General features: G+C 38.5%; 1 protein-coding gene across 4 annotated transcripts in view; it reads left to right on the forward strand.

Moving 5' to 3' along the window:
* PRKG1 (protein kinase cGMP-dependent 1) overlaps window positions 1-14,632 on the forward strand; it is a 1,253,946-nt gene that overhangs the window by 1,026,971 nt on the left and 212,343 nt on the right. For all 4 annotated transcript variants that reach the window (XM_035008601.1, XM_035008600.1, XM_035008602.1 and 1 more), the window contains one exon: window positions 3,787-3,881. In XM_035008601.1, the coding sequence (XP_034864492.1) occupies window positions 3,787-3,881 (95 nt within the window). The remainder of the gene's footprint in view (window positions 1-3,786; window positions 3,882-14,632) is intronic.

The following is a 14,632-nucleotide window of genomic DNA, read 5'->3' on the forward strand; positions in this document are numbered from 1 at the left end:
GTCGGGGTGTTGACCTATTTTTATTGATTTTGAGAGGGGTTCTCTGTGCTTCCTGGATTTTGATGCCTGTTTCCTTCCCCAAATTAGGGAAGTTCTCTGCTATAATTTGCTCCAGTATACCTTCTGCCCCTCTCTCTCTTTTTTCTTCTTCTGGGATCCCAATTATTCTAATGTTGTTTTGTCTTATGGTATCGCTTATCTCTCGAATTCTGCCCTCGTGATCCAGTAGTTGTTTATCGCTCTTTTCTCAGCTTCTTTATTTTCCATCATTTGGTCTTCTATATCACTGATTCACTCTTCTGCCTCATTTATCCTAGCACTTAGCGCCCCCATATTTGATTGCACCTCATTAATAGCCTTTTTGATTTCGACTTGGTTAGATTTTAGTTTTTATTTTGCCAGAAAGCATTTCTCTAATAACTTCCATGCTTTTTTCAAGCCCAGCTAGTATCTTTAAAGTGAGGATTCTGAACTCTAGATCCAGCATTGTACTAATGTCTGTATTGAGTAGGTCCCTGGCAGTCGATACTACCTCTTGTTCTTTTTGTTGAGGTGATTTTTTCCATCTTGTCATTTTGTCCAGAGGAGAAAAGTTTAATGAGAGAACAAAATGCTAACAGGGTAATAGTGTCCTCTGAAAATATACTCTAAACAAATCAGAAAAGACCTGAAGCCAGGTGAAAAGAAAGAAAGAAATAAAAAAGAAAAAGATAATCAAAAACAGAACAAAACAAAACAAAACAAAAAATAGAATATGATCAAATATGGTCAGGCTCGTGCATAGATCTGTGCCACACACTAGATTTTGGGTGTATTTTGGTATGTTAGAAGAAAGTGCCTCCCAAAATTTTAAAGAAAGAAACACTTATATATGTACAAAAATAAGGGTTGATATGATGAAGGGATGGAATATGACTGTAAAGATGAAAAAGTATAAAAAATTTTATAAAAGGAATTGATAAGTTGTTTGAAAAAAGAAAAGAGGATTTAAAAAAAAGGAGAGAATGTGATCAGGCAGGGGAATAGAACAAAACCATACACTAGAGATTTAGGGTGTATTTTGATCTGTTAGAAGAACCTATCTCAAAATTTTAAAGAGAGAACAACTTATATATATATGCCAAAAATAAGGGTAACTACTATGAAGGGATCGAATATGACTCTAAAAATGAAATATAAAAATATTTTTAAAAAAAGGGATTGATAAGATGTTGGTTGAGAAAGGGAAAAAGAAAAATTCAAAAAAAAAGTTAAAAAAAAATTAACTTTGAAAGACTAAAGAATCATGGTAAAAAAGCCATGGATTCTATGTGCAGTATTCCCCTAGTGCTGGAGTTCTGCCGTTCTCATTGTTGGGTAAACTTGGTCTTGGCTGGCTGTTCTTGCTGATCTTCTGGGGGAGGGGCCTGTTGCCATGGTTCCCAAATGTCTTTGCCGAAGGCGGAATTGCCCTGCCCTTGCCTGTCCGGGCTAACTAATCTGCTCGGGTTTGCTCTCGGGAACTTTTGTTCCCTGCAAGCTTTCCATACAGCTTTGGAGGCGGAGAGTGAAAATGGCGGCCTCCCCATCTTCACCCTGAAGGAGCCGAGAACTCGGGGCCCCGCTCCTCAGTGAGCCCCCAGAGAAAAGCAGTCAGTCACTCCCGTCTCCCCGGTCTCCAGCCGCGCTCCGTGCTCACCCGGCCTGTGACCGAGCGTTTCTATCTCTGGCACCCGACACCATGTGGAGTCTCCAAACCCAGCAGATACCTGTGATGCACTCCTGTGCCGCTCCTCCCGGGGGAGGAAGGGGAGTCTCCCCGGATCTGCCACTTGTTGGGTCCCTGTTGGAGGAGCAGGCGCCCGACTGTGCCGCAGATCATGGTTTATGGCAACCCCGAGCTGAGAGCCTGCACCTCGCCTCCGTCTCTGTAGCCAGCTTCCCTGCTCCTATCCCTGGGAGCTCTGCTGCACCCAGGCACCCTGGTCTTTCTGTGGCCCGAGGGTCCTGAGACCACACTATCCCCGCAAGGGTTCCACCCCCCGCTTAGCCACTGGAGCGACGTTCCTCAGCAGAGCAGACTTGTACAAGTGGCTCTATCACCTGCCAGAAGTGGCCGAAGGAGTTCCCTCCCCCACCATCTATCCTCCCGAATATCACCTCGGATTCACTTCTCCGCATGTCCTACCTTCCAGAAAGTGGTTGGTTTTCTGTTCAGAGAGTTGTTGCTATTCTTTTCTTCGATCTCCTGTTGAGTTCGTAGGTGTTAAGAATGGCTTGATCCCTATCCAGCTGAATTCCTGAGACCAGACAAAATCCAGGTCTCCTACTCATCCCACAGTAGCCTTTATTTTAAATAAGACCCTTACCCTGAAGTTTGAGAATCAGTGGGCTAGTGTATTTCTGCCCACATCTATAAAAGCCTCATCAGCATGCAAATGAGCATCTCTGTGATATAGCTTGGTATAAGAGGGTTAAAAACTGCATCCCCATGGTTTGAAACACAGTGTGGAAAAGTAATCAAATGGATCAGTGGAGAGTAATAATTGGATTCCCTCCACCTTGCACATACATTCTTAATGTTTATAAAAATTCTGGTCTTTGTCATCCATTCTCTAAACTCAGAAACCTGAAGCATAGTATTTTTAAATGTGCTCAATTGTCTAGCATTGTCTTAAGAAATTACTTTTTTCTGCTTCATTACATTTTCCAGGTAGGTGAGTTCTTAACTATTTAACAGTTCTAGAAGCATAGCCAGTATTATGAATATTAGTAGAACTTGAAGGGGAAGTGAATTAACACAAAGGTACAACTTAGTGCATTTATGTCTTCATTCATGCAACAAAAACATGATTACTTTCCTTCCGTGGACCGTCACCCAAGTCAAAATTCCTTATGGGCCCAGATACCTTGTTTGGGTAATAAAGCTTTTCTGTTCCAACAACTTACAGCTCTTTTAGGTGCTTATTATAAATTGTAGAGAGTGTCAAAGATAAACCCACCTCTTTGAAGAGCACACTTTTACGGTAAAAAGGAAAAAGATATACATGCAATTCATAGATCTTTAAAAAATGAAATCCTTCTGAATGAAGCATGTGGACCTTAAGGACTGTCGTGGGTTAGACCTGTAAGAAGTCTTCATGAACATGTAAATGGCCTTTGAATGGAGGCTGGATTCTTAGGAAAAAGAGACAGGCGTTATCTTACAGGAATGGGGAACATGCATGTGAGGTGCATAGAAAGATGCTTACTGCAGAAAAGAATGGAAACAATTTAAACATCCATCTATAAGGAGTTGGATGGATAAACATATAGAATGGAAGAAGGCACGGAAGCATTCAAGTAGATGAACTAGATTTATATGTAAGAACATGGATAAGTAATAAAACGATGTTAAGAGAAAAAGTGTAAGTTACAGAACAATACATACTGTATTGGCTATTCATGTATTGTAAAAATTCAAACATATAAACACATTAAAAAAGATTGGAGGAATGCTCACTTAATTCATTATAGTGCTTACCTCATAGGAGGTCGGAATGAGGATTAAGTGAAATTCAAATTTCTGAGTAATTTATGACTACTTAAAAACAGCTTGAAACAGCATAACAATATTGGAGGACATTTCTTGTGGTTTGCATGGAAATTTGTGATATTCTTCTTTGATCCTTTCAGTGATAATGTCCTCATGGTCTTCATGAAAATAAGTTTGAAAGAAGAAACAAAAAATGAAATTAACGTTACCAGTTAGTGTTGATCTGATCAGTCAGTGTGTGCAGTGGATATAGACTTTGTTTCTCTTTGTAGGTAAATGTCACTCGGGAAGAGTCACCCAGCGAAGACCCGATCTTTCTTCGAACTTTAGGGAAAGGAGACTGGTTTGGAGAGAAAGCCTTGCAGGGGTGAGTAGATGACATGTTACACAGTTTTTGTTTGAGTGCTGCATAAATTCCCGTCTCACATACTGAGCTCCGAGCAAAACAGGCTCTTTATTTACTGTTGATCCTACTATCGGACACAGACCCTTGATGACCATTTTTATTTATTTCCAGGGAGACTTGTCATGCATTTATATAGGCTTTAGGATTAATTGATGAACTTGAGTAGTATCATTTTTATATTAATGGGGAAATTTCTTGGCTCTGTGCTCCTTTTCTACACTCTCTATAAGGACTCTAAAAGAGAGGGGAAAGTCTCTGCTAAGCTTATTTTGTGCCACAGTTTTGCTCCTAATCTTAGGAAGACGATTGGTTGAGAATTTGGAAATCCCTGAACTGACTATACCCACCGAAGGCGATGGATGGGCTTCATGTCTGGGTGGTGGTTGTCACTGTGGGTGGTAGAGATGGAGATCATGCACGTGCGGATCCCCGTGGATGGGCTCCAAAGGCTGGACCCAGAGACACATACTGTAAAATGTCCCTGAATTCTACTTGTAAAGTAAGTCCTCGAGAAGCAAGCATTGGGATGTCTTCTCACATACTATGGAAGAGGCACCCAGTTGACTTTGAACTGCACATATTGCAGAACACATGACAAATATGATAGCTCTATTTGGGTATTTGCCTCTTGTTTTCCAGTAAGCAACACATCTCAGTTATCACGTATAGATTGATGAGACTCTTCAAAACTCAGTGCCGTGTGTGTATATACATCTACTTGAATCAGAAATAACCAATATACATTTATATGTGTGTCAAAATCCAGGTGCCAGAGGGTCTGCTAGAGAGGAGTAGCAATAGGATATAATTTATGCCTAAAATATTTGGAAGTCAGTTTTGTTTCCATTACGCTTTCATTTAAAAATTACGTTATAAGCATTTTGTGTGAAATTACTATGAAGAAATCATTTAGGGAGTTTTAATTTTTAAGCCACAATCAGCAGGGTTTTTTTTTCTTTCTTACCCTTTCACAGCTACAGAAATGAAACAGAGATCCTGATAAGTCATCTTACGTACACTACATTACCTTATGAACATTCAGAGCTAAAAGTATTTCACTTTCTTCTTTTCTTCTGCTTAGTTCATTTGATCCTTATCTGATGAGCATGTACTTGCCATTAGATTTTTTCTATGGCAATGTTGGAAGAAATACCGTGTTCACTGTACATTCGCAAAAGAATAAAAATAAACATTATCTTTTTAGTATAAAGCACACAGACCTATCATTTGTACTTGAATATTTCTTTCCCTTGATTATACATAGAGGATTCTAGAGAATGATGCCTCCTGATTCCATTGGTCCAAGGTTAACTGCCTGTGTAAAAAAAATGTCATTTCCAACCAAGCCAAAGAAACAGAAATATTTTCAGTCATTTCTGATTGAGATCACAAGTGAAATGCCAGAAAATAAAACATGATTGAAAATGGACAGATTTTCTTTTGTAGCTTATTGCCGCTGAATTTGGGTACCTATTAAAGAAAGCTTTTATGGTGAAAACCCCTTTCTAGAATGTGTCTAGAAGTTCTTAAGAAGTGACCGTGAGTATATAGTTCATGGAAAAGTTACCAGCTTTTCTCTGGTATCAGAATATAATGGTGTTCCATCTAGACTGAATTCATTCTGGCATATGGCTATTCCCGTGAACTGTCTGGTGCCCCAACTCTCTCTTGTACGTGTTTGGTCCTCTGGTCTGGCTGGCTCCTCACTCCACCCCCCCTGCCCCCGCCTTCCCACTCCCCCGCGTTCCCTGGGGCCCCATCCTTCCCCCAGCAGTGTCTTTCTTTCTTGTGCCCTCTGCCCTTATATTCTCGCTGCTCCACCTGGCTTTACCAGCCTACTCTAAGTGCCCTCTGAAATGTCACCGGGGATTTGCAACTTGCACCAGAGACTGCCCTTCCTTTTCTGTCTTCTTCTTCTCAGCCAGTTTTACCCTGCTGACCACCCCTTCCTTCCTTCCTTCCTTCCTTCCTTCTTTATGTGAGAGGGAGAGAGAGCACACAAGCAGGGGGTAGGGGCAGAAGGAGAAGCTGACTCCCTACTGAGCAGGGAGCCCCACTCAGGGCTCAGTCCCAGCACTCTGGGATCATGACCAGAGCCGAAGGCAGGCGCTTAACTGACTGAGCCACCCAGGCACCCCCACCCTCTCTTTCTTCAAATTCCCCTTCCTTTGGGTCCCTTGCAACTGTTAGCACTTCTTAGAATTTCTCATTCAATTTCCTAAAATTCATCACTGTTTTGTCCTCAAATCTCTCTATTACAAACATTTTGATAGACCTCGAGATCCATGATTGCCTGTCACCTTGATGAGAAGTCCAAATACTTATATTCTTATAGGAGCTCAGTATCTGGCACTTTTCAGATACTCAGCATGTAATCGTTGAATGAATGAATGAATGAGTGAATGAATGAATAAATAAACGAATGAACAAACAAATGAACCTCTCTAATGTAGCCCAATCAAGCATTCCCTTCTTGCTTGGATCTTGTCTCTCTGCTTGGATCTGTTTGGCGGTAGGTAAGGGGTTATGAACTTGCTTGTCTACAGGGGGCAGGCTGGTAATGTAAATAAATAAGGTAAGGTGGCAAACTAGAAACCCTTCCGTGAAGAGGACAGCAATTCCTGAGCTCCAGCACTTTGCTAGGCACTTTGGTTTTTTTTTTTAGCAGAAAAAAAACTTCGGTTTTGAAAAAAATATATGAAATGTGATTTTTAACTTGATTTTTGAAAAAAGCTCTGCAAGCAAAAAACAAACAAACAACCCAACAAACATTTCTGCAAATGATTTGAGCTGTGAGCTGCCATTTTGTGATTTCTATCAGATATGTCTCCTTAAAACCCTGCATCTAGAATCAAATGAAGGAAGCTTATTAGGTTAACCCTTCTTGGTTATTTCCTTGTTTTGATTTTTTTTTAAATGTTCTGATGTCCTATGTATGTGACCTATTTTTCACTCGGAGTATCTATGTTTTGTGTTTTTTTTTTATCTTTGAGTTTCAATGTTTGACACAAGAAATTCTAACTTTTCACATATCAGATTGATTTGCTTTGCTTATTTCCCTCTAAAAACCTTAAAAACAGATGTTACTTTGAGATAGAAAGTCCTCTGGGCACTGTGTGTATTCTTTTGGGTAATATCTTTGCTTCTTTGCAAATCATGTAATTTTTATCCTTGGAAGACAGATTACATAGACTTCTCTGTGCGTACATAACACAGCATTTCAGATTGTTGTTGTCTCATGCATAAAATTTACATGTACTGGGAACTGTTGCTTTATTTTCCTGAGGATGTTCATCATACCACTAAAATATTGATAAATTGGTTAATTTTGACATGAATCCTTGACCATACTTTTTAAATTTCAGAGTGCTTAATACAAGAATTGGTGAAGCACACAGTAGATGGTTGAATGACAGAGCTGGAATGTGAGCTCAATACTCTGACTTCAGAACTCTACTCTAGAATTCTGCCTCTAGAAGGAACAATCTCCATTTCCTTGTTCTATGCAGACAGTAGAGTCCTAGATCTAGCCATCGTGTAATCTATATTATTACCATCCATTAACTGGTAGCATCTCTTTAGCAGAGAAATTGAGATCACAGATTGCTTTCACTTTGGTCGATGTGAAGCAGATTATTCAGTATTCCTTGGCTCAAGCACTACTTTTTTCCGCCCCCCGTGGTAATGGTTTTTCCACACCAAAGAGGGGGCAAAATGTTGTACTGTTTACAGAAGGACTCTTTCCTTATGTACAGGAAAAATTAAAGTTGTCTTTAAGAGAAATTATTGCAGGGATAGTCCTGTAATTCATGAGTCAGTCTATCACATGCTTACTATGGCTTTAAACTCTCCACCTGACCTGAAACCACGCAGAGTCCACATGGGCATCAGATGGTGTCAAGTTCTAAGCCACACCCATGCTGTGCATCTATAGTAAGAGGGAAAAACCTAAGAGTAAGCACAACCTGACCGAGATGGGGCTGAGCTCCCACTTGGCCCTGTCCCCTTCCCCTGACATTTGAGTCTCCAGCACAGCCTGTGGTGAAGAGTTCCAGCCCAGAAGTCAGACTGCCTGGGTTGGGAACCACTTAGTCATCTACAAACTATGAGACCCTGAAAGGTTCTCCTTTAATCAGAAACGGTGGTGATGATTGTACCTAACTTTCTTTTTTTTGTTTGTTTAGTTTTTGAGAGGAATAATCAAGGGGATTGTTATAAAGCATTTGCGTGTCTAGAATTTAAATTATGCTCAAAAAAAGTTAGCTGGTATCATCAGCACCACCGCCATCTTGTTTTCACTCTCATTATCAGTAGCATTGGCAACATCACCATCATCATTCCCAAGAATGTTCTGCTATTTCTTGACCAAACTTTGGAACACTTGGTATAATTGACATAGCTTTAGATGTGGAGTCAACCACCCACTGATGATATCACTTGGAGCAAGCCAGTACCTCTCTGGGTCTCTGGTTCTGAATTTGGAAACCAAGACAGTTGAACTAGATGATCTCTAACTTTCCTTAGGTCACAGCCTCTGCTTCTCTTGGGATTTGGCCTCTTTACAGCTGGAACAGAGCCCTGGATGCCAGATGCAGCCCTGCACCACCCTGTTAAATGGTGGCCTTTAATAGAAGGCCCTTCCTTCCAGGAATTATCCTAGCTCTTCTTGCCTATTTTCCAACACCTATGCCACTTGCCATGCTCTGTCCTTGTTGATAGGAAAAAAAAAAATAAGCCAAGGCTTTATTTCCTCAAGGACTGTGATCTTGGGAAGGTGAATTAACATTTCTGAACCTGCTTTTCTCCCCCCTCCCTTTTTTAAATTAATAAAATGATAGTACATAAAAGGATATAATACTGGATATAGCATTTTAATACTTTGTCATATTTGAATCTGATAATTCATGTATTTTTCTGAGAATAAAACATTACAGATACAATTCAAGCCTCTTTGGTCTCCTCTCCATTCTTGCCCTCCTTCCCACCATCACTTCCTGAGGCTGGCCATGTGCACCCCCCCTGCTCATGTGTCTATAATTTATTATGTATATATTGTATTCCTAAATGCCCATAAGCTAGTTTTGTCTAAAATTTTGTACATCTGAAATCTCCATTTCACATTGGATCAATACGTCCTTTCTCTTTCTTCTGTCACGTGAATTGCATTTGTACCATCTCTTAGAAGTTTTACCTTTTTCTATTCTTTTAATGATTAATCTTTAGGATTGTAATATGTATAGCCAACATGTAATGGTAACCAGTGGCTCTGTTCTTCTCTTGAATAACAAAAGGATCTTCATGTGTTTCAATCACTCCTACCAACTTCCCTCTAGTTTTCTAGTCTCTGATTCCACCTGGTTGGTAAATCCCCTGGTATTATTACTATAAAGACTGCATTTTTTCAGACACTACTGATGTAGGTTTTCAACTTGTTTGTTGCTTTGCCCATGATTTCTTCTTATACACAGCTCATTCCTTTTGGGTTTATTCTTCAGCAACTGTTCATAGATGATCGGTTTATACGATCTGCTTTTGCCTATACGTGCATTGAGCTGTGTATGGAGATCTAGGTTGAAATTTAATTTTCCTCAAAATTTTAAATACGATTCTATTGTCTTCTGTCATTCATAGTCTGCAGTGAGTCAAATCATTCTTCCTTTAAAGGTCCTGTGTCTTTTTCTTTGGCACCTGTCCCTTTGTCTTTGATGCTCTGCATCTTTCCTATAATCTGCCTAGGCGCAGATATATTTTATTTTCCCTTCATATCCCGCTGTATCTTCTTTCCTTCTGAGAATATAGTTTTCCTTAATTCTAGAAAATTCTAAGCATTACCCACCCGTATTTCTTTTCACCTCACTTTCTCTAATCTCTCATTTGGTGGCTCCTGATATTCTAGGTTTCAGCTCCTCATTCTACCAGCCTTCCTTCTTTTCTCATGTCTATGTGTTCTTGCTCTGTATCATCCTGTGCTACGTTTGCGATGGAATCTTGGCAGTTCTCTCCTTTCACCTGCATCTGGTCTTAAATTCAACCCATCATCTGAGTTGTTGCCCATGATTCTTTTCTAAATGCAACTATTAGCATTTCTACTTGGCATGCCACAGTGGTTAGTGAACTCTGAAATGAGGCCTCCTGGGTTCGAATCCCAGCCCCACCGTTTACAAGGTGTTACCCTGTCACCTCTCTGTGCTTCAGATTCATGGTTTGTGAATGGGAATAACTGTACCTGGCTACATACAGTTGGTGATTAATAAGCCAAGTGATGTGTGTAGTATGTATGTTTATTATAATGAAAACTAGCAAATACTAACAGATCAATACAAAATGTTAGCTGTTACTGTTTTCATGTCTGTTTTATATTATTTCCTTTCTTTACTTTATTTCTATTATTTTTAAAATGACAAATTATTTGAACTTTTCTGTTACTTTAATTCTAACATATGTTGTATCTGTGAACTCTTCCTCCTTATGGTGTGGTTTATTATAGCTTGTGGAGGTTTTTTTGTTTGTTGGTTTGTTTTCAGTGCAGTTGGTGGATGGACAGACTCCTTTCGGCCAGGAAGATCTCTTTGTAGCTATTTCACATGTTTCATATTTGCCTTTGCAAGGATGGATTTCACCTTGATTACCCTGTACCATGAAGTTCAGAGAGAAAGAGTTCAGATCTCTAAGTTGTAAGGCTTGGGTTCCTGTTTCTCTTGGGGAGAACCTCCTGAACACTTACCTGGACCAACAGAGAGAGAGAGATCTTTTTTTCTTTACTTTTCTTGCTCCTTCCTCCCTTATTTAATTTTTTTTTTTAGATTTTATTTATTTATTTGACAGAGAGAGAGATAGCGAGAGCAGGAACACAAACAGGGGGAGTGGGAGAGGGAGAAGCAGGCTTCCCGCTGAGCAGGGAGCCCGATGTGGGGCTCGATCCCAGGACTCTGGGATCATGACCTGAGCCAAAGGCAGACGCTTAATCTCCCTTATTTAATTTTAATTCCAGTATAGTTAACATAATTATGTTAGTTTCAGTTGTACAATATGGTGATTCAGCATTACTCAGTACTCATCATGGTAACTGTGCTCTTAATCCCCCTCACCTGCTTCACTCATACCCTCCACCCCCGTACCCCGTCACCTCTGCTCTAGTAATCGTTTGGTTTGTTCTCTATAGTTAAGAGTCTGTTTCTTGGTTTGCCTCTTTTTTTCCTTGTTCATTTGTTTTGTTTCTTAAATTCCACAAATGAGTGAAATTAGATGGTATTTCTTTCTCCTACTGATGTATTTTGCATTATACCCTCGAGACCCATCCACATGGTTGCAAAAGGCAAGATTTCATTCTTTTTTATGGCTGAATAATATTCCATTATAATAAACACATACACACACACACATACCGCATCTTCATCCATTCATCTATCATTAGAGACTGGGGTTGCTGCTGTATTTCACTATTTTAAGCAATGCTGCAGTAAACATATGGGCACATAATATCTTTTTGAGTTAGTGTTTTCAATTTATTTGGGTAAATACCTGGTAGTGGAATTACTGGATCATGTGGTATTTCTGTCATTAATTTTTTGAAGCACCTCTGTACTGTTTTCCACAATAGCTTTACCAGTTTGCATTCCCAACAAAGGTTCCTTTTTCTCCGTATCCTCACCCACACTTGTTGTTTCTTGTGTTGTTGATTTTAGCCATTCTGACAGGTGTGAGGTGATAACTCACTGTGGTTTTGATTCGCATTTCCCTGCTGATGACTGATGTTGAGCATCTTTTCATGTGTCTTTTGGGCATCTGGATGTCTTCTTTGGAGAAATGTCTGTTGTCTTTGGCCCAGTTTTAATTGGATTATTTGGTTTTTGTTGAGTTGTATAAGTTCCTTATATGTTTCAGATACTAACCCTTTGTCAGATATGTCATTTGAAAATACCTTCTCCCACTTAGGAGGTTGTCTTTTAGTTTTATTGATTGTTTCCTTTGCTGTGCAGAAGCTTTTTATTTTGATGTAGTCCCCAGCTTTTGTTTTCCTTGCCCAAGGGGAGATAGGCAGAAAAATGTTGTTACAGCCAATGTCAGAGACATTACTGCCTGTGCTCTCTTCTAGGATTTTTGTGGTTTTAGGTCTCACATTTAGGTCTTTGATCCATTTCAAGTTTATTTTTGTGCATGGTGTAAGAAACTGGTCCAGTTCATTGTTTTGGGTGTTTCTGTCCAGTTTTCCCAACATCATTTATTGAAGAGACAACTCTTTTTCCATTGCATATTCTTGCCTTCTTTGTCAAAGATTACTTGACCATATAATTGTAGGTTTATTTCTGGGCTCTCTGTTCTGTTCTATTGATCTATGTATCTATTTTGTGCCAGTACCATATTGTTTTGATCACTACAGCTTTGTAGTGTAACTTGAAATCTGGGATTGTGTTACCTCTAGCTTTGTTTTTCTTTTCAACATTGCTTTGGCTATTCAGGGTCTTTTGTGGTTCCATACATATTTTAGGATTATATTTTCTAGTTCTGTGGAAAATGCTGTTGGTATTTTGATAGGGATTGCATTAAATCTATAGATTGCTTTGGGTAGTATGGTCATTTTAACAATATTGGTTCTTCCAATCCATGAGCATAGAATACCTTTCCATTTGTTTGTGTCATCTTCAGTTTCTTTCATCAGTGTTTTATAGTTTCCAGAGTACAGGTCTTTCACCTCATAGTTGTTTATTCCTAGGTATTTTATTCTTTTTGGTACAATTGCAAATGGGACTGTTTTCTTAATTTCTCTTTCTGCTACTTCATTATTAGCCTATAGAAATGCAATGGATTTCTCTATATTGATTTTGTATCCTACAACCTTAGTAAATTCATTTATCAATTCTAGTAGTTTTTTGGAAGAGTCTTCAGAGTTTTCTATGTAGAATATTATGTCATCTATAAACAGTGAAAGCTTTACTTCTTCCTTACCAGTTTAGATGTCTTTTATTTCTTGTTTGATTGCTGTGGGTAGGACTTCTAGTACTATGTTGATTAAAAGTGGTGAGAGTGGTCATCTTTGTCTTGGTCCTGATCTTAAGGGAAAAGCTCTCAGTTTTTCACCATTGAGTATGATGTTAGCTGTGGGATTTTCATATATGAATTTTATTATGTTGAGATATGTTCCCTCTAAACTGACTTTGTTGAGAGTTTTTATAGATACTGTACTTTGTCAAAAGACAATGGATACTGTACTTTGTCAAACACTTCATCTGCACCTATTGAAATGATCATATGGTTTTTATTCTTTCTCTTGTTGATGTGATGTATCATGTTGATTAATTTGCAAATATTGAACCAACCTTGCATTCGAGGAATAAATCCCACTTGATCATGGTGAATGATTTTTTTTTAACATATTGTTGGATTTAATTTGCTAATACTTTGTTGAGAACTTTTGCATGTATGTTTCTCAGAGAGAGTGGCCTGTAGTTCTTTTTGTGGTGTCTTTATCTGGTTTTGGTATCAAGGTAATGCTGGCCTCATAGAATGAATTTGGAAGCTTTCCTTTCTCTTCTCTTTTTTTTTTTGGAATAGTGTGAAAGGAACAGGTATTAACTCTTCTTTAAATGTTTGGTAGAATTCACCTGTGAAGACTTCTGGTCCTGGACTTCTTTTTGTTGGGAGTTTATTACTGATTCAGTTTCATTGCTAGTAATTGGTCTGTTCAAATTTTCTAGTTCTTCCTGATTCACTTTTGGTAGGTTACATATTTCTAGGAATTTATGCATTTTTCCAGGTTGTCCAATTGGTTGGCATATAATTTTTCATGATATTCTCTTATAATCCTTTGTATTTCTGTGGTGTCTATTTTTATTTCTCTTCTTTCAGTTCTGATTTTATTTATTTAAATTTTCTCTGTCTCCCTCTCTCTCTCTCTCTTTTTTTTTTTTTTATAAATCTGGCTAGACATTTATCAGTTTTGTTGCTCATTTCAAAGAACCAGTTCTTGGTTTCAGTGATCTGCTCTATCATTTTTGTTTTGTTTTTAGTTTCTATTTAATTTATTTATACTCCAATCATTATTATTTGCCTTCCTCCCACAGGTTTTAGGTTTTTGTTTGTTCTTTTTTCAGCTTCTTTAAGTGTAAGGTTACATTCTTTATTTGAGATCTTTCTTGCTTCTTGAGGTAGACCTGTATTACTATAAATTTCCCTCTTAGAACAGCTTTTGCTGCCTCCCAAAGATTTTCAACTATTGTGTTTTCATTTTCATTTCTCTGCATATAATTTTTTTTGTTGATCCATTCATTGTTTAGTAGCATGTTATTTAGCCTTCATGTATTTATGTTCTTTCCAGGCATTTTCTTGTTTTATGCCATTGTGGTCAGAAAAAATGAGTGGTATGACTTTAATCTGTTTGAATTTAAGCCTTGATTCATGTTCTAACATGGGATCTATTCTGGAGAAAGTTCCATGTGTGCTTGAATAGCATGTGTATTCCACTGTTTTAGGAGGGAATGTTCTGAATATATCTATTAGATCCATATGTTCTAGTGTGTCATTCAAAGCCACTGTTTTCTTGTTGATTTTCTGTGTCAGTGATCTGTCCATTAATGTAAGTGGGGTATTAAAGTCTCCTACCATTATTGTATTACTATTGATTGCTTCCTTTATGTTTGTTAGTAGCTACTTTATGTATTTGGGTGTTCCTCTGTTGAGTACATAAATACTTACAATTGTTACATTTTCTTATT

Source organism: Mirounga leonina, unplaced genomic scaffold (assembly GCF_011800145.1).
Source record: "Mirounga leonina isolate KUSES-001 unplaced genomic scaffold, KU_Mleo_1.0 Mir_152, whole genome shotgun sequence".
Taxonomy (NCBI): Eukaryota; Metazoa; Chordata; class Mammalia; order Carnivora; family Phocidae; genus Mirounga; species Mirounga leonina.